This window comes from Eublepharis macularius, chromosome 16 (assembly GCF_028583425.1).
Source record: "Eublepharis macularius isolate TG4126 chromosome 16, MPM_Emac_v1.0, whole genome shotgun sequence".
In the NCBI taxonomy this organism is placed as follows: domain Eukaryota; kingdom Metazoa; phylum Chordata; class Lepidosauria; order Squamata; family Eublepharidae; genus Eublepharis; species Eublepharis macularius.
The window spans coordinates 36,801,225-36,825,415 of record NC_072805.1 but is presented as its reverse complement, the minus strand read 5'-3'; the positions used below and the strand labels follow the sequence as shown (position 1 = coordinate 36,825,415).

The following is a 24,191-nucleotide window of genomic DNA, read 5'->3' as shown; positions in this document are numbered from 1 at the left end:
GGCTTACCTATTCTGTAGTAATGATCCAACTTATCCCACACACTCTCTCCATCTGGCCTTGGAAGGTTAATGCTTTTCACGGGTTCATACACGGAGCCTAAAGGAAGAGGTGACTTTGTCTTAATTACAGTCACAATACAGTCACAGTGGTCATAAATGAATTGTCAAGAATATCCTTGTATCCAAGTAGTCAGGGGAATGCCAGGGCCTCCCTCCCCCCAGGAAGCAGCAAAATACTGAGGGTATTTCTGCAGACAGGCAGAACTTTGTACACAGACAGCCCCAAAGATAATAACAGCATCCGAAAACAGTACTCTGATGCCAAAAGTTGGATGCAAAGGCTTTTTCGGGGTAACCTACAGCTTACAGTCAAGCTGCACACATACAAAACCAGAAGAGCATGCTGGAATTCCTCCTTTCCATACTCGTGTCTGAAGAAGGGAGCTCTTACTCGCGAAAGTTTACACTTGGAAAAATCTTGTGGGTCTCTAAGGTTCCACAGGACTCGAATCCTGCTGTTCAGCTGCAGACCAACATGGCTACCCACCTAACTATCCTTTCCATACTGGAACCAGCTTTGGACTGCAGCGAAAGGCTCTGCAGTGGCAGGCAGGCCTTCATCGGTATCTGCAGACAGCAAGTTACTACTTTAGACTACGTTTCTTCTGCAATTATATTTTGGGAGAGGAAATCAATCATTCCAATAAATGGGATGGCGATATTTTACAGAGCGTGACAGCGTAACATAGCTGCAGACGGAAAAACAAACATACATAACCTCCTCATTAATATTGTTTCTTCCACTTGTTGAAAATGTATTATTCAGTTCGCAGTGAAGTATATATAATGCCCTTTTTTATTGGAAACCTTCAGAAATTGCCTGAAAGAGTAATCATTCAAGTTCATTTTAAGTTTTTAGACCATCACGAACAGTAAAAATATTTGGCTTCCCTTCTTCCATCTTCCTCCTGCCTTTATGTTGTCAAATTTGCTTGTTAAAATCTCAGTATTAACTAGGAATCCATCCTGTCTAGTTAACTAAAAAATCAGTCCTGGCTAGCTGTATATAAAAAATTAACCTGTTCTTTGAATAATATATTCATAGTTCTTGTATATGAGCAATAAAAATGAAAGCCCTTCCAGTTTCACTTGATACCTCATGCTAATTTTATCAATGGAAAACTTTAGACTAAAATATTAACAATGTCATGTATGTTAACAGGTAGATGAAAATGGATCCAGAAAGCACAAGTAAGAATTACATATAGGATACCTTTGAGCACGAAGCTATAATCTACACAAGTGATAGACTGAGGATCACTAGCGTTCCTTAGAAGTTTATCAGGTATCTCTCAATTAGAATATTCGTAATAATGATAGATGTTCTTGATTGCCTACCACCATTAATCTCCCTCTTTAATGCAGAGCAACTGAACGTGCCCTAAGATCTTATGGGACAATTAGAATGTCCTCAGGAACAGCCAGTCTTCTACGCAAACAGGCGTCACTCAAGAATTCGTATCTGAATCCTTTACAGTGTACAGAAAACAACTCAACATAGAAAGGGTCCTCTGAATACAGAAAGTTTGAATTCCACGAACTGCTAAAAGACTTGCTGCATCTTACAGACCTGACCGTTATTGCTGCTAGAGCTTTCATTGGCTAGCATCTACTTTGTCAGATACATGAAGTGCTACTTCAGTTAATACACATATACGTGGGTAAAAAGGAAAACCGAGAATGAAAAAGCCATGGAATACAAGATGACAAGGAAGTCTGAAATGCTCTCATGCACTGTGATCTCACATTACACGTTTTCCTCCAGAAGCACATGAATATTATCAAGAGATAGAAAGACAGAGATCTGCCCACTGAGGATACTGCTTCATGAATCCAATGAAGAGGACTCTAGTCCATGAATGTTTGTAAATCCCATGATCTTTAAACTACAAGACCCTCTACTGTTTGCTGCTGGAACAAACTAACATGGCCTGCCCTCTAGAACTGGATTTAAAACATAGTCAATCCTTAACCACCTATGCTATAAATCTAGCTGTAGTTATTTATAACGACCGTTGCCCAAACGAAAAAGGGTACTTTTCTAATTCAGTACAGAGGTCAAGCAGACCCCAAGGTTAGTCCCAAACATAAAATAAAATAAAAATCATGGGTGTGATACTGAATATACCACAAAGCTCTCAAGAAAAAAAAACCCTCAATCCTTTTTATTACATTTCCTTTTGCCAGTGTAGAATAACAAAGACATCATTGTGAATATATAAGAAATATGATTTTGCTAATTTCATCCTATATGATAACTTTAGTTTACAGTTCAACGCAGTTTGGGGTAAAAATGACCCTCAAACCATCAGAATATATGCTGCAATTTACCAACAATTGCAAGAGCGGAGCAGGAAGCCGTACAACTGACCCTATTCAGATAGATTGAAAAAATGGAGTATGGCATTTGTAGAAGATTTAAAACAAAGTTTTATCATTTTTCCCTCTCAACTATCCAGGTTGATTTGAGCCTAGTTGTTGGTTAATGCAATATCCTAGCAAAACTATGTTCTAGTCATGTTCCCAGTTTCCCCCAACAATACTCTTTTGAAAATGATCGTATAAAATGCAACAGAATTCCTGTGAAAGAAAAACGTATCTTCGTTTTCGCCGGCTAGGATTCTTCCATAAAAACTGCAATGCTCGAGGTCAAGAAAACAGGTGGTGTACTGCGCTGTGTTTATTTAACATGCTGATTGGGGTGACAAGGGAGACAGAAGCCACTAAATGTGTTTTTGCTATCATTTACACACATAGGGAAACTGGTCAGTACTTTGCATACTGATAAATTGTGCAGTATATTTAATATCAACACAGCAGTGATTGATTCTAATTAAAATGAAACTTAATGCCAGTTGATGTGGTAAACATGTGTGAAGCACAATCCTGAATACTAATAAAGAAAGGTTCGCCGCACTGAAGTCATAGATAGCAGTATCCACTTGGTAAAGATTTAACTGGAAATGGCTCTGGAATACTGAACGAGTCATTGAAGTGTGTGTAGCTGGGGGAGAGAGATGACAACTGCAGCCAGAATAGCCATCAGGTAAGGAAAATATTGGTCAATACTCCATATAATCCAGTTGCGTAAAATATAATAGTAAATGATAAATGTTATTATATATACATGCAATGGAATTGGGAACCAAAGTCAAGGAGCACTTAGATATTCAAGCTTGTACTCGAGTAAGTTCAAAATTAGATGAGGCTAATTCTACATCAGTAAGACATAATGGAAATCAGCCCTACGACTCTCAAGTCTTTGATGTATCTAATTTGATGACTCCGTGCTGTTTCTTCCACTTACAAAGAAAATTGCATCCTTTTAACTTGAAGCATCACCTTCTATTTTCATCTTCTCTTATAACGGGGGACTAGCAAATGAAAAGCAATAAATGAAAATCACTTATTTGTATTGATGTATGAAAATGCATTTGCCAGGTTCTGCCCTTGACCAAGTTCTCGAGCGCGGGCAGCTTCGCACACTGCACACTGCCACACAGAAAGTGCAAAAAAAAGTGAAATCTGGACTTCATCACATGATAAGCCACGATTCCCAAGAGCAACACACATGTGTGGTCGTCACACACAAGATAGTTCATGAAGAAGAGATGAGTTTTCCAAATCCTTCCCAGGTACAATCCAGGGTGTTTTAAATCTACAGGGACAAGTGAGGGGGAAAGTGCCACTGAGCTCACTTATAGTGACCCCCCTGCTGGGGTTTTCAAGACACGAGACTAAAAGAAATGGTTTGCCATTGCCTGCCTTTGCAACCCTGGTCTTCAATGGACTTCTCCCATCCACTTACTAACCCGGGCGGATCCCTGCTTAGCTTCCAGGATCTGATGAGATCGGGCTTGCCTGGGTTATCCAGGTCAGGGCACAGAGACAAGCAGTGACCCAAAAAAGATTCTGCAGAACATTTCAAGTGATGTATGTTGATAGAGACAGTCCCTATAACTTTCTTTTTATGAGGGTCTGGAGGGCAGCTTTTCTGTCTAATCCCAATAACTCAGTTCAGCAAGAGAAGTCCTACTATACCAGTGATGGCGAACCTTTTTGAGCCCAAGTGCCCAAACCGCAACACAAAATCAACTTATTTATTTCAAAGTGCCAGCACTGCAATTAAACCTGAATACTGAGGTTTTAGTTAAGAAAAAACAACTCATACAGTTGTCTCAACTAATTAACCTCTCTCTCTCTCTCTCCACGACTGAAAGTAAAGCAAGTTAAATCAAAGCAGTTTGCCCTTCTTTAGACCAGCAGCTTGAAAGCACTCTCTCTCTCTCCCTCTCTCTCTCTCTCTCTCTCTCTCTCTCTCTCTCTCTCTCTCTCACTCAAGAGCCACGACTGAAAGTAAAGCAAGTTAAATCAAAGCAGTTTGCCCTTCTTTAGACCAGCAGCTTGAAAGCACTCTCTCTCTCTCTCTCTCTCTCTCACTCAAGAGCCACGACTGAAAGTAAAGCAAGTTAAATCAAAGCAGCTTACTCTTCTTTAGAAAGCCAGCCCGAGCAGCCCGGCTGCTGCCTCCGCTTCCTGCTGCTAAAGAGACGGGCAGCAGGGAGGCAGCCTTGAGGAAAAGGAATCACATGGGCAGGGCCAAAACCCATGTGATCTCTTCTCAGAACACCGTTCCAGGCGTTCCCCCTCCAAATGAGCCCTGGAACTACCGATCCGGTGACTTGGCTCGTGTGCCCACAGAGAGGGCTCTGCGTGCCAGCTGTGGCACACGTGCCATAGGTTCGCCATCGCTGTACTATACACTGCTGTTGGGCCAGAAACTGGGGTACTGAGCAAGCTGTGTGACAAAATGCTCCAGTACTCTTAATCACATGTTATCGGCTACTGTAGGGGTGAGGTGGGGAATAGGTAAACAGCTTGTTCTTCACCTTATCCTCCCCATTCCCAACAGTATTTCGGGGAAATCTTCCCTCCTTCTTCCAACTTGTTTCCATTTGGCCTACTTGTCAATGAGAAGGATGAATGCCTGCTGCTACTTCTGTAAATCATGTTGCCAAGGATGGCTGTTGTGGGTTTTCCGGGCTGTATTGCCGTGGTCTTGGCCAAGGTTTCATGCCAAGGTTTCATTCTAGCGTGAGGACAGCATACATTCATAGTCCTCATTCTGCCCGTTATGGGGGTACCCTCCCCTTTTCATAGTGCACGTAACATACAGGGAGGCAAGCACTAGGTGTTGCTTATGCACTGCTGGATCCAAGCCAGTAGGCAGAAATATATTTTCTAGCTCCATCATACCACAAGACACGAAGACTCTGCAGAAAGCACAGCATCTGACTATAATACTGATGATTTAAAATGCAAAAGCAATTATTGGGGGGGGGACCTGCACTAATTAGTTTCTTCCCAGGTTTAAGGAGTGCATTAAATACCTATAATGAATCTCAAATTAACTTACTTTCAGCAAGCCTCTTGCCTCTTGCCATTTTGTTGTGCAGATTCAATTATTACAGTACAAGTCTTAATACTGTATCAATGAAAACAGGTATGAAATTAACGCTCCGTGTCCCTCAACATACTCCCAAAGCAAGCTTAAGACTGTCCAATTACATAACTGGCAGAACTCAGGTGAAACATTCCACATTAATTATGAAATTAAACCCTTTCAAATGGCAATTGTGATCTGACCTCTCCAAAGTTTATTCTAAACTTTTCTTCTGTTCTGAAGAAAAAAAAAAGGTCAACTTTTTTCTCCCAATGAACATTTTTTTATGGAAAATGGGGCAATTATAGGAGTTTAGAAGGCAAAGGCTATTAATAGAGTTACGAATTTTCAAAGATAGCAATGGATGTTCATTGCAAAATTTGAGTCTAGACACCCTAAAGATAAGAACACAAAGCCGAGGATATAAAAAGGCTATTACACTCAGCTCTTGGTAATGTCTAAAATAAGAACAATCATTTCATTTATTCTCGAGCCACTTTTTAAAAGACACAAATGCAGTCTGCAGCGCAACGCTGAAAGTACATTTTCACATGATCACCGGCAAAAAGTACTATTCTAACATTAAAGAATATCTCCGGTATTCCACCTAACAAACAGTCCTAAAGTGAGAAAGCCAGTATAGTTACACAGATTACAAAAAGGTACATTGGTACTGCAAAAGCTGTACTTACCAAGAAATCTGCCCTCTGCAGCCAATAAAGAAATAAAATGCCTGTTAAAATCAAATAGTACTCTCTGTTTGGTTTTTACTGAGGGGGGCATCATGTAACCATGCAAACAAAGCAACCTAGGGCATGTTCATTCAATACAGCCAAGCCCCATAATCCACATAATAATATGACTGCACAACTTGTCAATTTCCTGCTGTACCACATGGCAGACACTGAGAACTGTAGGCATATCAGTGGTGGGTTGGGGGGGGGGAGGGGAAGAGCCATATCATCATATATGAACCAAGTACTAATTAACATCATCTGTTACCCAGTACTATTTCTCAAAATCCTAGTCCTGTACTGCGTAATCTTTATCGTTCAAGCTATTCCAACTCCTATATCATGGGAAAGGTACATGGACAAAGCATTGGGCTATTTTTGTTTCGGTTCAATGACCATTTATTTATGCTGATGCATCAACAACATATTACAAACAAGACTGCAGATCAGGGCTCCCCAAAGTGGTGGCATGGTGACCACCAGTACTTCCCCTGGTGCCAACCAAGCTTTTCAGAAAGTGGCAGGAACCACTGTAAGGCAGGGCTTGTTACTTGCTATCTTCATCCAAAGGAAAGGGTTTTCCACAGCTGCACTAGCCGCACCAGCCACTGGAGAAGCAGAAGTGGAAAGCACCCAGGCCTTCTTAAGTCAGTGTGTGGTTCCGTTCCCCCTTCAGACTATAGTTCTTTTTATTCTCTCTCTCTCTCTCTCTCTCTCTCTCACACACACACACACACACACACACACAAAGCTTTCTTTCATTGCTTTTTATTCCTCTTCTGCATTTCTTTTGCAAAGCAAGGAGGGAGGTATTACCTTTATCTCTGTCTCCTGTGGCAGCCATTTTTGGCTTTGCTTCACGCCCTGTGGCCATTATTTTGGGGTGGTCCTTACCAGCCCCTCTCAAAATTCCAAAGGTGCCCGCTTACTCAAAAAGGTTGGGGACCCCTGATGGGCCTCATCTCAATCTCATACGAGCTCTTTGAAAGGGAGGTTGGCAGGTGAATTGCAGGGTTGGAACTTAACAGACTATCCCAAAAGGTCACCCCTACTCTGGCTTCATAATTCAGTCATATGAACCAAAAGGAGAGTGGTCCTCATATTACCACCATTAAAAAAAAAACAGGATCCGAAGACTGTACAATTGTTGTGTGAGAACAAAAAAAAAAAGTAACAACAGCAACAGAAATAGCATATAGAACGGCTATAAAATGGACAAAGACAGAGGTTTGTCAATGATGCCCAATGATTGTACAGACATAAAAAATATATACAACAGTCATAGTGCAATAGATGTTGCGACGTCCACCAAGATCTTCTAGAGGTCTGTTTACACACTCAACGGATTCCGGTATCTTGCTGCTTGCTAGAATGCATACATCATGTTCATATCCTCACCCTTTTCTATTAGATTTTACAGAAAATCCTGTGTTTATGACATGCTTCTTTGATTCGCAAAGATACTAACTTTACTACCACCCACAGAGTTAGTTAGCCAAAGGTGCCATCAAAGTTAATGAGCCTTTTTAACTCACTTCAAGCTCCAAATCACCCCATGATCATGTAAACAAATCCAAGGTTGAAGCAAGTGAATGGAATTATTTAAAAAAAACTGATGAAGCTTCCTATCTATTCCCATACTGAGAAGTAAAACAGGAATATTATAGGACTTTAGCAGTGCAATCCTAAACAAGGTTACTCCAGTCTAAGCCCACTGATTTCAATTGGCTTAGACTGGAGTAACTCTGTTTAGGATTGCACTGTAAAACACACACATACTCTATCTGCTTCACACGTGAAAAAGAAAATTATTCTTGTCAGACCCACAAAAACAAATCAACTTTTTCCATGCCTCCTGATTTTCAGGCAGTTAATGCCGTTCAAAAGCATTTTAATGGACAAAATATGTCATCGCCTGACAGCTTAAATTCTCTGTCTAACAAATCCTGTGTTAAAATTATGCTTAATCAGTATTACAATCTATTCCATGGCAACAAATGCATGTCATAAACACAGGATTATGGCTTCAGTGCAAAATGAAGCAGAAGATAGGCTATGAAAGATATTTATAAGCAAGGGAATGCACATAACAGCAAACATTTTTTGCTTCAAAGGCACTGTATCTTCCACCCACCTCTTTCCACATGTATTCTATTGAGGAAAGCCCATTATTTTAAAACTCATAACTAAGGATTTGCAAGTTAGCAAATGTAAAATATACAGAAAATGGCACTCAGATAGGGTGTTATGAACACGAGCTCATTCGCAAGTTAACCAACATCACAACATTTTAGAAACATGCTGCTGCAGGAAGATGAAACAGCCCCGATTTGGACTTGTCGTCACATGGCAGAATGATTATTTTACATTAGGAAGCATTTAGACATTGACGCGGGAAACTCTGTATTTTATTGAGCAACCATTACAGCACAATACAATATTCATTGCTCGATATTCATTGCTCAGTCTCTGTACAGCCTAAGCCATTTACGTACTATCAATATTGCTGAACGGTCATTATCTCCAACTCGATACTGTGCAAGAGCCCTTCAAGGGCACTGCCTCTTGAGACCACTGGCTAAGTACGATTCCTTCTGGGACAACAGAGAGCAACCAATTCAAGGCACAAGATGAGAAAACAACAGTCAGATCCTAAGTTTTGCAGCGGATGATCAGATCCATAAGCCTAAAGCCGGCACAAAGATGTCCCAGCATATAGTGAAGAGGGACAGCAGAATGGAAGCGGGGGCAGAAATGTTCTGCTGTAGCTGTAGTAAAAAATAGGAACGGGCTATGCTTTTTTTTTTTTTTTGAAAAATTTTTTATTGGGTTAGAATCAAATGTTTACACATTACAGTCAATATTCCCGTTTCCCAATTTCTAACCCCCTCCCTTTCCCCCCCCCCATTTTGTTGACTTCCAACAGTTTTCCAACCCTTTATCCCTTTTCCCTTACTCTTTATATATTCCTCTATCTAGCAAATATATATTCTCCCTTTATTCTAAGCAATACTTCTTTAACTATTTTTAATACTCTGTACCCTGCCTATGAGTCCCTTTTTCCATAATGGATAAACAATTTATCCCATTTTTCATTATTTCACTTTCAAACATTTCTATATATCATAAACTATGTAAACCATACATTCATATAAATCAATCAGTTTAACTTATACTCTATATATTATTCTATTCTTATTCTATGTCATTATTTCTTCTTCTTTCTATTTTAATTATATTTGTTTACATTAGTATTTCTATTCCCCTTCAATCATAAGTCTGTATATGATATCAATCAATTTGACTCATATACAGCTTCAAATAAACATATTCAGTTTGGTACATTGTACGGAATCAAAAAGAAAATATTATTAGTTAGTCCATCCTTATAGTTAACCCTTATGATTAATTGTATTCTATTTATTATTCTATATATATCAATCTAATATCATAACTGCTTAGAAATTCTCTTTTACCTCTTCTCCTCCCCGGTAAAGTCACCCCCCTCTACATTTTATTGTACTTCAGTAGTTCTCAAACTGCCACAGTTCTCCTCCCACCTCCCATTTCTTCTCCAAATATTGTTTCAGCTTCTCCCAATCTGTGTTAAACTGTCCTGAGTCCAGGTTTCTCAATTTTCTTGTCATTTTGTCCATTTCTGCCATATACAGCAATTTATGGATCCAATCTTCAATGGTTGGCACTTCTTGTATTTTCCATTTTTGCGCATACAAAAGTCTAGCTGCTGCCGTCATGTAAAATATCAACGTCCTATGATGGGCTGGAATTCCCTCCTTTCCCAAGTTTAGTAGCAGGAGTTCTGGGTTCTTATTAATTTGAAATTGTAAAATTTCACTCATTTCTCTTATTATTTCCCCCCAGTACTGCCTAGCTACCTCACACGTCCACCACATATGGTAGAGGGAGCCCTCATGCTTCCTGCATTTCCAGCATTTATTAGAAGTGTTCAAATTCCCTAGCGCAATCTTCTTTGGTGTCATGTACCAACGGTAAATCATTTTGTAAATGTTCTCTTTAATACTAGTGCATGTCGTTGTTTTCATTGTAGTCTTCCACAAGTATTCCCATGCCTCCATTGTTATTTCTTTGTTGAAATTTATGGCCCATTTCACCATTTGTCCTTTAACTACTTCATCCTCAGTATACCATTTCAGCAGTGCTTGGTATACCTTAGATATTCTTTTCTTATCCTCTTTAAGAAGGGTCTGCTCTAGTTCCGAGTTTTCTGTTCGTATTCCTCCCTTTACAGAGTCCGAGTTATATAAATCTCTAATCTGTCTATACTGGAACCAGTCGTAATAAGGTGATAGTTCCTCCTGAGTCTTTATTCTAAGTTTAGATTCTTCCATTCTAGTTATTTCTTTATAAGTTAAACATTGTTGCTCATTATCAACAGCTCTCGGATCTATCACCTCGTATGGAACTACCCACAAGGGGGTTCCTTCTTCCAGATAGATTCTGTACTTCTTCCAGATTATATATAAACTTCTCCGTATATAGTGATGCAGGAACATCGAGTTCGCCTTAACTTTATCATGCCATAAATATGCGTGCCATCCAAATATCTTTTTATATCCCTCTAGGGCTAATAATTTCTTATTCTTTAGCGTCATCCACTCCTTCAACCACACCAAGCAAATTGCGTCATGGTAAAGTCTTAGATTGGGCAGTTGCATTCCGCCTCTTTCTTTTGCATCTTGTAAAACTTTCATTTTCACTCGAGGCTTCTTGCCTGCCCATACAAAGTCTGATACTTTCCTCTGCCATTTTTCAAATTGCTTAGAGTCACTGATGATTGGTATTGTCTGTAGCAAAAACATTACTCTTGGTAACACATTCATCTTAACTGCTGCAATCCTTCCCAACCATGACAAATTTAGTCTGTTCCATTTAATCAAATCTCTCTCTATCTGAGTCCATAGTTTTTCATAATTATTTTTAAATAAATCTATATTCTTAGCAGTCAGTTCGATTCCCAAATATTTCACCTTGCTTGTTACTTCACAATCCGTTATTTCCGTTAACAATTGTTGTTTCTGCTTAGTCATATTTTTGCATAATATCTTTGACTTCTTTTTATTAATATAAAAACCTGCCAAATCTCCGAACTCCTTAATCTTATCTATCACTTTTGGCATGTTCTCCAATGGGTCTTCTACAATTAACATTATGTCATCCGCAAATGCTCTAACCTTATATGAATAGTCCTTTATTTTAATTCCTCGAATTTCTTCATCTTGTCGTATTTGTATCATCAGGATCTCCAATACTAAAATGAACAGCAGTGGAGACAACGGGCAACCTTGTCTTGTTCCTTTACTTATAGTCAATTTCTTAGTCGCTTCATCATTCACCACAATTGCTGCCGTCTGGTCTCTGTAAATTTCCTTAATTGCTCTAATGAATCTTTCTCCCAATTGTAGCTTTTCCATAGTGGCAAACATAAAGTCCCAGTTTAAATTATCGAACGCCTTTTCAGCATCAACAAAGAAGAAACCAACCTCTTTGTCACAACGCTTATCATAATATTCAATAGCATTAATCACTGTCCTTAAATTGTCTCTGATTTGTCTGTCTGGCAAAAAGCCTGCTTGTTCCTCCTCAATGACTTCCGAAAGCCACCCCTTCAGTCTCTCCACCAGTATCTTCGCAAAGATTTTATAATCATTGTTAAAAAATAGGAACGGGCTATGCAATAGTCTGATCTTATGAACCACTGTGATGGCATCAATACTGCAATGGCTGCACAAATTCGGAGCTGGCACATGTATGCCAGCAGTGGGGCATGGCCAAAGATGAGATATGCTCAATTTGCAGAAAGGTGGAGTCATCAATGGATCAAAAGGTGAACAGTGTAATCCAAAGAAGAGTTACTCTGGTCTATGCCCATTGATTTCAATGGGCTTAGACTGGAGTAACTCTTTTTAGGATTGCACCAAAAAGATCAAAGAAAACCTTGGCCAATGCAGCCCCACAAATGCTCAAGATCAACAACTGCCTGTACGCATGCATTCTCTGTTGCAGGCCCCACCTTGAGCAATGGCCTGCCTGAGGAGGTCAGGAAGGCTCCCATCATGCATCTGTCTTTCTGTAAACTATATAAAACAGAGGGGTTCAAGAGAGGGTTCCTATAAAGGAAGCAGGGCTATATTATAACAAGACAGCCCAGGAAGGGGCTTTTGTAAAGGGAAAGGGGACTATGAACTACACTGCTGTGAATAGTATAGATTATCTGTTTGCTCTATATATTATTCTACTTTCATTGCATTGTTTTATACTTACATAACACAGTTTTCTGCATTAACATATTACGTGTGAATCTATGCTTTGTTTAAAATTGCTGAATACTAGTCCTGTTCCATTGTTTATCAGATGTCTTGTCCTATTGTTTGCACTGATTTCCACTGTGTAATCCTCCTCGAGTCTTAGAGCTAAACCACGAGATGAATTACACGAGGATACTAAAGTGAAGGGAGATGCAATGTTAGCCCGGAAGCATAGTTTGAATTTCACCTCTCTCTACAGAGCTGGCTAGATCACTCCTCAGAGGGTTTGTTAATTTCACCTCTCTACAGAGAGTTTGTTGATAATTGATAGAGCCTTCAGGTAGGCAAAGAGGAAGTTAACAATCTTGGCCAGCTCTGCAAAGAGATGAAATTAATAAACCCTCAGAGAAGCGATCTAGCCGGCTCTGTAGAAAGAGGTGAAATTCAAACTATGCTTCCCAGCTAACACTGCGTCTCCCTTCACTTGAGCAATTCGTCTCGTATGGTTTAGCTCTTAGTGAGAAAGGAGGGCCACAAATAAAATAAATTTTAAAAATAAATATGTCCCCATCAGTTGCAGTCCAGGTAATCATTTCTTAAAGAAGAAGTCACCTTCACCCCACAGTGATTCCCTATCGGGGCCGGAGGGGTCCCTTCCCCCTCACATTTGGGCTTAGAGAAAACAAGACTTGTTTAGGCCACTCTATAAGTTTGTGAAATTTCCTTCAGTGACTATCTAAGAAGATTTTAAAAAATGACACCGCACATCACCCAATTAAATCTGCTTGTGTTGTTAACATTACTATTAACATTTAAGGTAATGTTCCGTTTTACAAGGCAAAGATAGAAAGCAGAACGTCCGATAATATTCAAAGGCTGAACAAGCTGAGCGAATCGTACGACAGAAGGATGTGTGTAAAAGATTAAGATCACCGTTCATTTTCTCTCAAAACAAATCATAAAATCGTTTTATGTCAGGAAGCCTGAAGCCAATCCTTCCTTATGCTCAGACAGGGCACACAAGCTTCCCACATCACTACATACCTGTGGCAAGCGCAAGGCTAACAAACGATAGCCACGTACATTGCCTGAACGGCCATGTTTATTTGTTAGCTAAACCTCGGTGACAGACCATCGCCGGGGTCTAAGTGACAAGTGCAAATGAACCCTACGCTCTTGTACATATGTTAAATCCAATTTTACAGTCCAGAAGTGTGACCCAACAATTTCGGCTAATGAATCATTTCATCATAAGGTTCACAGTAATTCCAATGACAGACTGAAATCACGTTACTGATTTTGCTCCATTGTGCTGAACTCTTTGAACAGTGGTGCCACAAAACCACTTCTGGTAAGGCCTATGAATATGCAACAAGCATGAATTATAGATTTATTATTATATGTTTTATAATATGATAGATGCACAAAATGAGACCACCTCCTACAGGGTCAGGGACAACTGAGAACTTGTGTGCTAACAAAATGCAACATTGAAGGTAATCATAGAATCATAGAATCATAAGGTTGGAAGGGACCTCTAGGGTCTTCTAGTCCAACCCCCTGCACAATGCAGGAAATTCACAGTTAACTCCACAACCCCACACACACACCCAGTGACCCTTGTATATTAAAATGCTGCCTTATAATTCTCATCTCCAAACAAGATAGTGCCTCAGATGCACAGTAAGAATGCCACCGCCAATAGCCTATGTTTCTGAAGTGCTCACACACTCTATCTTCCTGCTGCCATAGTAGATCATGGCTACAATGCAATAAAAGTATTTTTTAAAACTTTCTTTCAAATAAATCTACTGGGTGTAGAGAGAGATAAAAAGTACAAACCACATGACACAGCAATAGGAGATGCTGCTGTTTTTTAATTTCTTGCACAAACATGGACAGAGCAGCATTCTATTGAATCAGAACATTAGACCATTAAGGTCAGCATGGTCTACACTGACTGGCAGATGGTCTCCAGTGATGTCTTACATCATCTACTACCCAATCCTGCCGGGGATCAAACCTGGGACCTTCTGCATGCCAGGTAGATGCTCTGTCACTGAGCCATGACCCTACCCCCATTCTGAAAGGAGTCAGTTAGAGGAGGGCATGAACCGGGAAAATGGCGGATCGTTGCAATTTGTTGCATTTCACAAACCATGAACCATGAACCGCCGTGAATTTGCCCAGTTTGTGAACTGGTTCGTTTGGTTCATCGGTTTGTTACATCTGGGGCTGCAGAAGGTCTGCAGAAAACCCTCCCCCCGTTGCCTAGGTAACAGATTGATCGGCGCCAGGCTGTCTACAGTAACAAACGAACAATATGAACCACTCTAAAAATTGTTGCAGTTTGTCAGAAATGAGCTCCGACGAACTGCTGGTTCGTGAACCAAAAAGCGGTCCGGTTCATGATGAACTTTGGTCCATATTTCAGTTTGTGCCCATCTCTCGTGTCAATTAAAAATACAGCTAGATTTTGAACTGGTCTCTGGCACAGCACTTTGAACCCCAGTAAATTAACAGAGCAAGATTTGGGCCCAGCAGTACCTTCAATACCAACTAGATTTCCAGAGTGTGAGCTTTTGAGAGTTAGAGCTCCCTTTGTCAGATACATGGCGTATCTAATGAAGAGAGCTCTGACTCTCAAAAGCTCACATCCTGGAAATCTAGTTGGTCTCTAAGGTGCTGCTACTGGACCTGAATCTTCTTACTACAGACCAACACAGCTACCCGTCTAAAAGTAATTAACAGGTATTTAGTTTCATGACATAAAAAGCTTCCCATGCTGTTTTCTGCATATCAGAGCCTTGTTAAAGGAGCAGGAAAATTCCAATCTAGGGGTAGGGAGCTGTCGACCACAGCTAGATACCATCATCTATTAATACTTTACAAGCTTGGCTGTAGCTGTGTTAGCAATAAGTTTTCAGTTTTGTTAAGGCCAATCAGGCAAGATCTATAAAGTGCTCTGCTGACTTGCACTTTCCCAGCACAGGCTGCTGAACGCTGGCAACTCCAGGTGCTGGAATCCTGCAGAGCAATTGTGCAACGTCCAACGCAAGAGCTGCAAATGGTCAGAGCAGGTGCAACAGTTCCTAGCATGACTGGGCAAGCCTGGAGGGAGGAATGGGACATTCAAGGCACATGGCTCCCAACCAGCAGCAGTACAGCTGCTCCGGTCATCCGTAGCTGTGGCAACAGACCTGAAACAGGAACTTCTCAGGAAAACTCTTGTCAGGCCTAGACTGCCTGCTTCAACACAGAGAAGAATGAATCAACGGAGCAGTTTGGAGATTATATTCAGTGAGCTCTGGTGAAGCATCCCTTGTCATTTCCAAGGCACCCTCAGGAGCCCTTTTATGGAACTGCAGGTGGCTGCAGACAGCAGGGAGAGGCAGGAAGGTCTGTTCTTACTATCAAACCCAGTGGTAGCTGCTTTGCACCTCGTGGAGAAACACATTCACAAGTACCATCAACCAAAAGAGCCACATTTACTACCCTGCCTGGCACCTCAGGAAGGATCGCCACTTACCCATTCCTCTGGTAGTGGCTGTTTCAAGGTGGGAACCTGCCGCCAACACAAGCCCCCACTTCCCAGAAACGTGAGGACCCACCAAGCCCTGAAACACGCGACAGATTGGAGAACAGGGCTCAGAAGAGCGACGGGCGGCATGTCTAAGATCCACATGTGGCCCCCAAGTCGCTCAGTGAGCATCACCATAGATTCCAAAGTTCTTACGATACTAACAAACGCAGAGGACATCAAAGCCTTCCTTACGTCAATATTTTTTTTCAAAAATGTACGGATAAGCAATTACACTTTTTAGAGACCAGCACAAAACAACATCAAAACGAAGTGACCTGTAAGAGGTCAGCAGACTTACCAGACCACGAGAAAGCACGAGCAGAGGCGGCCGTGTCAGCATCCAAACTGGCCATTTCAAGCTGCTGCAGCTAACCACAAACGTCTCAGGCTAAACTATGGCAATGTGTGAAAATGTTTAGTGAGGGTTAGAGGCAATTAGATTTAAATTAAGCAAAAGCAGTGTTAGCAGAGTTATTAACATGATGCAGCATACAATAAAGGGGATAATTAGATTCATTATATTTCATGTTTTCCCTCTGCAGTCCAAAACTTCATTCTCCTAAACCGTAACTTTCAATCAATTCACTGGTTGACATACTGTTATCTGCTTTTATGTATATTTACTGTTCTACAACAAGAGTATTATTTGGCATCAATGTTTCTGACAATTCTAAACAATATTGAATATTAAAGGGGGGGGTGTCTTCTACATTGTGATGAATAAATTCCAGGTTCAAATGAAATGTACTTGTTCTTGGGTTAACGAAACATACAATTGTCCTGAACTGCAATGGTACATGACACACTTTTTTCAACACGCTGCCTTCCTGTGGCTCTCAGGCTTCTTTTTGAGGAAGCCATCAGTAGATTTTTTTGCATTTGTTCAGACCCGTTCATTTTTCCCACCACAGATCTCAACCCTTCTTGAGATCTAACAACGGTTTATCCAATCTACTTATTTATCTCAACTCACTTTGGGACAAATTCTTGCTATGAAAAAGTTCAAGATAAAATAAGCTCACTTCAAATAATCATGACAAAGCCATGAACAGCGGTTAAGTGGTTGGGTTGCGAATCAGCACTCTGCTGGTTCAAATCCCATGACTGCCCTGAGCTCAGCAGGCAGCCTTGAGTAAGCCATCCTCAGCTCCGCAGCTGTATTGTGGGGATAATAACAATACTGAATATTGTCACCACTCTGAGTTAGGCACTATAAAAAAATTCATTGGTTTAAGAATTTTGGAAGTAAATGTACCTAAAAATCAGAACGATTAAACTTGTTAAATCGATCAGCTTCCTCTTTATTGCTTTTTAAGAAACTAGTTAAAACATCCTGTTTTTCCTTTACTTTTTTCTTGATAGTCTTTCCCCCCTTACTTATTTATGGTATAGGTCTTCCTTTTTTTTACTTTTTCCTCTATTTTCATTTAATTCAGTCAGTGTCCACAACTTTTCCTACTAATCCCCTTTCCGTTTGCTTTGATAGTGAGAGTCTGAGCAGAGACCAGGCCAGTTAGTATTATACAAAAAAAGGATGACTTCAAATATTTATCTCATTTGAACACACTAATTCTACTACTGGTTTTTTTGATGTAACTGATATTTTAAGCATCTACAGAAATTCTATAGTATCTCGATACATTTCCATTTTTCTCAAAAAACAGCACTGCGTAATACATATTCTTACTCTAGCAGAAGACTTGACAAAAGATTATTACTTCATCTAGTTTGTATCTTTATACTTAAGGCAAGGAAACCTTTCTATTATTTGCAGAGTACCATTGTAACCTATTTTATGCTGTGACCTGAGCGTATAAGGCAAAAACCCCAAAGGCTGATGGCCTGAAGTGTTGCTGGAAGAGTTCTAATGGAAATGAGATCAAACTTATTGATAGTTAAAAGCAGTATGACTTTTTGCAAAGTTTACTAACACTGAAATCCTAAGCAGAGTTATTCCAGTCTAAGCCCATTGAAATCAGTGTGTTTGGACTGGAGTAACTCTGCTTAGGATTTCACTTTAAGTTGCCTGAGGCACATTTCCATCATGCTTAATGGGTCCTCTTTTTGGAAGCCGGTGGGGGGTGGGGGATTTGTGGGCTTTGGGCCGTTTAAAGGGCCCTGCCACTTGCAAGCAGCAGGTCCCTTTAAACTATGAGCTGGAAGGCGGCGAGGGGAGGATCCCCCCCTGCCACCTGATAGTTTAAAGGGACCTGCCGCTTGCAAGCGGCAGGAAAGGGCCCTTTAAAAGATCAAATGCCCCTTTCTCTGCCGCTGCTAAGCGGCCGGAAAGGGGCATTTAAACCCCACAAACCACGAACCACAAACTGGTTCGCGAACTTGCCCCAGTTCGTGGGAGTTCGTGGTTCCTGGTTCATGGAAACCCCACGAACCACATGGTTCGATTTTTTTTGTGGTTCGTGCCCATGTCTAGTAATAACCCGCCTGAGCCTGCTTGCAGGAAGGACGGGCTAAATATCTAAAATAATAAATAAATAAATCATTCATCACAGCAGAATGTGAATTTGAAATCCCAAGCCCAAATGATTGTATTTACTGGCTAGCGTTGGGACCATCATTATGTGACGACTGGCATCAGCAATGTAAGTAGAACCCCAGCCCCCAAGGGAAGGAACTACAAATGTGTGCAAAATCCTTGGTGTGGTAAAAGCGAGAAACTTCTACAGCAATAAAACAAGTCAAAGCTTAACACATGCAGAAGGTTATGCAAGCTTCTCAAGCCCAATGCACAGTTCCATCATACATTCTCAGAAGACTTTTTATTCGTGATATTTATATCTGTGCCAGGAGGATAAATGTAAACCAGACAACAGCAGAGGTTGCATCTTCAGTGTCAGCCAGAGCTAGCGCTGCCTTTCTGAGTGACTTGTGAAGCTGCCGGATAGATTATGGAGGGCAAAAATAGCTGCAGGCCAAGGAAGGGAAAGGGTTGTTCTGGGCCAAGGAAACTGAGAGCAGAAGAAGAGTATACAGTGAAGGGAAAGGAAGAGGGGGTTTGGAGGGAGCAGAACTTAAGGGGGAAAGTGAAAAAATATAGCTTCTGAAGACTGAGAAAGGAAAATATGAGAGTGAACAGAAGACTGAAGAGAAGGGTGGCCTTTGATTCACTTCCAAGGGATCATTTATGGGACAAGTTAGGGAAATCTTCAATTGATCAAAGACTGTTATGGTTAATTAAAGTTACATGATTCTCTTTCAGCTTGGGTTTGGAAGTAGCTTGGAAGGCCACTTGTACAATTCTCTCCCTTTATAGAAGGGTGTTCAGCAAGGCTGCTTGATATTGTTTAATCTGTACATAAATGATATGGCAGCTTTTTTGAGAGACCCTATATTTCATCCTCCAAGGTTAGCTTAAACCCCAATTTCGGTGGTACTACATACAGACAACATACTTCTTCTAGCTAGGTCTCGTAGCTGAAGGCCTCCTAGCTGAAGGCCTTCTTCAACTATTGCAATGCAAAATTGTTGACAATAACTCAAGGAAAGTCTAAGGTTATGGTGTTCTCTAATCATCTACAGAAATGTAATTGGCACCTGTAGAGCAAGTAGTTTTGTTACTAGGGCCTATTTTAGCTGTCCCAGTAACAGTTAACTAACTTGGTATCAAACTTTCCGATAATTAATTTTTTGCTGTTCTAATGAAAATAATGCTTTCAGAATCTTTGAATGTTATTTGACCCATTGGGTAACCAAATCTTTTCAACTGGTCAAGTGCTCAATCCTATCCAGGACGGCAACCAATTTTTAAGCACCAGCCCTCCCTAGGCAGGTCTGGAAAAGGTCAAACCTTCATATCTGAAGAAGGGCGCTTTGAAACCTGGAAGCTTGCGCTCTGAAAACCTTGTTGGCCTCTAAAATGCCACTGGAGTTCAATCCTGTTGTTCTATTGCAGACCAACACAGCTACTTAACTTTCCTCAGCAAAACATCAGGGGATGACATCACAGGCATTTATTAAACCACGGCAACTACAAGAAGTGACTATTGCCTCAGGCAGACCTTCTGGTTGGCCACAGTGGGATATCAGACTACATGGACCTTTCATCTACAAGAGAGCCTGAATGAGGTTTGATCAAGGATTTGGGATTTCTCACTTGCTATAGGTGCTAATTATACCATAACCCACACTCGACAGAAGTTCATTAGTTCAGTTGTGTCTCTTTACTTAATTGGATCTGCTAATCACATTTCACCCTGCACTTTCCTTAATTAGATCTGTTTAATCTACTTTGCCTACTTATCCAGATTTCGTTTCGGTTTGATTACTCTTTTAATTGAATCTTGTTTTAAACTGGTCTTCCTTTGTAACAGCTTCCACCTTTCATATTTTTTTTAGTATAGATATATCTGCCTGCTGGATTCATGATTGGTACATCTGCTGCAGTGAGCTCCAGCCCAAGAAAGCTTATGTGGTAATAAGATGGTAGTATCGACAGAAATACTAGACTCTTGTTTTATTTTACTGCTGTAGACTAACATTTACTCATCTGAAATTATCAGAGTCTAATTTTTGTTTTTACCATGCATATTTTTAAATGTAAGTTGTTATTGCGTTCTTAGCCCTTCTGAGTCTAAGGAAAGATGGAAGGACATATAAATGTTTTAAATAAATAAATTCTGCATCTAAAGACTTCAACGGGTTTAGATCAGGGAAGTGAGACACACTGCTGAACATTTTTTTAACCTTATATATGAACACCGGCACTTTTTCCCCAAGAATAGTACTGCATGATGTACACTTCATGCATATGATAAAGTGGGGAGGGCTCTTTAGTCCATGAAAAATTATACCGGAACAGCCTTGAAAAGTTTATGGATAACACAAGTTTGTCTCCTTGAAGGTCACTAGGATTGGCACCTCCAGGCTGGGAAATTCTTGGTGATTTGGGAGGGGGGGTGGAGCTTGAAGAGGGCAGGTTTTGAGGATGGGAGGGTCTTCAGAAGGGATGTGAGCTGAAGAGCTGTCTCTCGAAAGCTTATACACTGAAAATCTCATTGGACTCTAAGGTGGCACTTGACTCAAATCCTGTTGTTCTACTGGATACCAACATGACTACCCACCTGAAGCTATGTCGCATGGGGAATGTTGCACTTAACAGGGATGTTATTATTCTGGGAGAGGTGGAGGAGAGACTGCAGACAATGGAATTTAGGGGAGGGAGGGAGTTCAATGGGGATAATGATGCCCTGGAGTCCACTCTCCAAAGCAGCCGTTTTCTCCAATAAGATTTTTAGTGTATAAGCTTTTGAGATTCAAAGCTCCCTGCTTCAGATACAGCTAAAGAGCATTGATTCTCTAAAGCTTATCCTTTCAAGTTCCTTCAATCCAATGATCTTGAGCAGCGGATAGGAAATATTTATTTCTTTAAAGAAAATACGGTAGAGATACTCGGCCAAAGCCAACGTGAACCTTGGGTCTCTATCAACCCAAAAGCTTATACGCTAAAAATCTTATTGGTCTCTAAGGTGCCACTGGACTCAAATCCTGCTGTTCTACTGCAAACCAACACGGCTACGCACCTGAAACAAATTTATTTTACACAGAATTACAATCGAGGCCTGGCCCACTGTGAACTACAGATGCACTCCAGAAACTTATTCAATGCACCGCAGTTTCTTATCAGGTATGTGGAGGAAGTTCTGAAGCTTATTAAGGGTACAGACACCTACCTGAAACTAAGAGAATGTTGCACTTAATAGGGTTGTTATTATTATTTATTATGACTATTTCTAGAGATTTGGGGGCAGACCCTGGGGAAGATGGCCTTTTGGGGAGAGAGAGAGCTAAGTAGGGATAAAGGCTACCCTCCAAAGCTGAAATTTTCTCCAGGGGAGCTGATCTCTGTGGTCTGGAGATAAGGTTGCCAGGTCCTGGTTGATAAATTCCTAGAGATTTTGGAGGCAGAGCCTGGAGAGGGCAGGGTTTGGGGAGGGGAAAGTCCTCAATGGGATAGAGTGCCAGTGTTCTCCCTCCAAAGCAGCCATTTTCTCCAGGGGAACTGATTTCTGTCACCTGGACAGTTGAGATTCCAGTAGGTCTCCAGCCACCACCTGGAGGCCGGCAACCCTACCTGGAGATCAGGTACAATCAGGGTTGCCAACCTCCAGGTGGTGGCTGGAGACCTACTGGAATCTCAACTGATCTCCAGGGACAGAGATGAGTTCCCCTGAAAAAAATGGCTGCTTTGGTCAGTAGACTCTATGGGATTATAACCTGCCGAGCTCCAGCTCCTCCTCAAACTCCATTACCAAAGTCTCCAGGAATTTCCCAAGTCAGTGCTGGCAACTCTAGTTAGAATTCCGGGAGGTCTCCAGGCACCCCCTGGAGGCTGACAACCCTGGTCGTCAAGCCCTTGCCAAGGCGCCTGAAGGGAGGAACCACTGGGCAGTTGTCAGACTGTGATGCCCGAAGCGAAGAGAGGGAGAGAGAAGCAGCAGGAGCAGGGGCTGGAGTGTGGGGGGGAAAGGCGGAGAAGGGCCTGGCGGGGGTCCTCCACAGCCTCAGGCGAAGCGAAGCTCCCCCTCCCCAAGCCCAAGCCGGGGAAGCGGCGGGAGGAGCGGGGTCAGACCTGAGCGCTTGGCGCGGGCCCGCAGCTCCAGCATTTTCCAGCCCACGTCGGCCAAGGAGGCGGCCATGGCGGCAGCGGAGGAGGAGAAGCGACCCCCCCCCCCGGGTGCTCCCACAATCCCCCGCGCGAGGGAGGCCCGTTGCCCCGCTCGGCCGTCGAGTGTCGCAAAACGTCGCGCGGCGCCGCCAAGCGAACCCGGAACTGTGACGGGCGGGCTCTATGGTGACGGGCGCCGCGCCCGCGGGTGATGATCGTGGTGGGCGCCGCCGCCGCCGCCGCGCCATGGGGCCCCGCCGCCTGAGGGCCCTCGGGGGCGCCCCGCTGCTGCTGCTCGTCCTGCTGGGGTTGGCGGAGGCGGCCAGGCCGGGCTGGGCCCTGGAGGATGTCACCGCCCAGCTCTTCGGGGACCAGGCCTTCGGGACCGTGGCCGCCTTCGGGGACTTCAACTCCGACAAGCAGACCGACATCTTCGTGCTGAGGGGAGGTGAGAGGCCCTGGGTTCAGATCCTGCGCCATCCCTGGTTGGGAGGCAGCCACTCCCCTGCTCGCTCAGCTTCACCTGTTTCTGGGGTTTGCCAACTCCGGGTTGGATAATTCCTGGAGATTGGGGGGGGGGGGTGGAGCCTGGAGGGGCGGGGTTTGAGGAAGGGAGGGAATGCCAAAAAACCTAAACTAGGGTTGCCAGGTCCAGGCTGGGAAATTTCAAGAGATTTGCAGGTGGAGCCCAAGGAGGACAGGGTGTGGGGAGGGAAGAAACCTCAGTGAGATATAACGCCATAGAGCCCACTCTCCAAAGCAGCCATTTTCTCCAGGGGAGCTGATTCCTGTGGTCTGGAAACCAGCTTACCTGCCACTGAGGAAACCTGATCCCTTGTTGGTAGGATGTGATTTCACCCTCAAGTTACAAACTTGTTCCTTTAAGGAGAGCAGAACGTACTGATTCCTTAATCTCTGATTTGTCACTCAACAGCACCTTGGTCCCAAGCTTTAGTTTATTGGGCTTTCAGCCAGTACATTACTGCCTTTGGACACTTGTTCATATCATCCACTGACTCACCTGACACTGCCAGCAAAAAGAAATGGGTTCTGCATCCTTATGACATTTCACAATTCTCTATAATCTCTCCCAGTGGCTCCATATGGATTTGAAACCTGTGTGTGTGGAGTGCATTCTATTGAATTAGCTAGAGTTTCCTTTTGACTAAGTGTGTTTCGGATTGCACTGTTAGTGTCTTCCTTCATCTGTTGTCTCCATAAACTGCAAGTCTTTATTTTCAACACGTTCTAAGATCCAGCACAGTATCTATTTAGATTGTAAACCTACTTGCAGAATTTTTGAGTGTAGCCTACAAAGTGCACTGGTTCCAGCAAACTGGCTGATGTAGAAAACTCCTTCCTGAGACAGAGTTCAAAATTATGTCATTTATTCACTGTGAATCAAGATGGATTACATAGTGTGAGATTAGTTTAGTCAACTCTCTGTTGTATATACTAATTC

The 24,191-nt window shown here is 42.0% G+C and overlaps 2 protein-coding genes across 5 annotated transcripts in view; one reads left to right on the top strand and one right to left on the bottom strand.

The window, feature by feature from the left end:
• Positions 1-22,792, bottom strand: part of PHKB (phosphorylase kinase regulatory subunit beta) — a 142,096-nt gene extending 119,304 nt beyond the window's left edge. For 2 of the 4 annotated variants that reach the window (XM_055000356.1, XM_055000355.1), the window contains exons 1-2: positions 22,694-22,792; positions 8-97 (exon numbers count right to left, since the gene is read on the bottom strand). In XM_055000356.1, coding sequence (XP_054856331.1) covers positions 8-97; positions 22,694-22,760 — 157 coding nt within the window. In that variant the 5' untranslated portion in view covers positions 22,761-22,792. Of the gene's footprint in view, positions 1-7; positions 98-16,405; positions 16,501-22,693 lie in introns of all 4 variants that reach the window. The other 2 variants (XM_055000358.1, XM_055000357.1) reach the window with 2 other exon arrangements.
• A 94-nt stretch (positions 22,793-22,886) lies between these two features.
• ITFG1 (integrin alpha FG-GAP repeat containing 1) overlaps positions 22,887-24,191 on the top strand; it is a 136,092-nt gene continuing 134,787 nt past the window's right edge. The window contains exon 1 of the mRNA XM_055000558.1: positions 22,887-23,177. Coding sequence (XP_054856533.1) covers positions 22,913-23,177 — 265 coding nt within the window. The 5' untranslated portion in view covers positions 22,887-22,912. The remainder of the gene's footprint in view (positions 23,178-24,191) is intronic.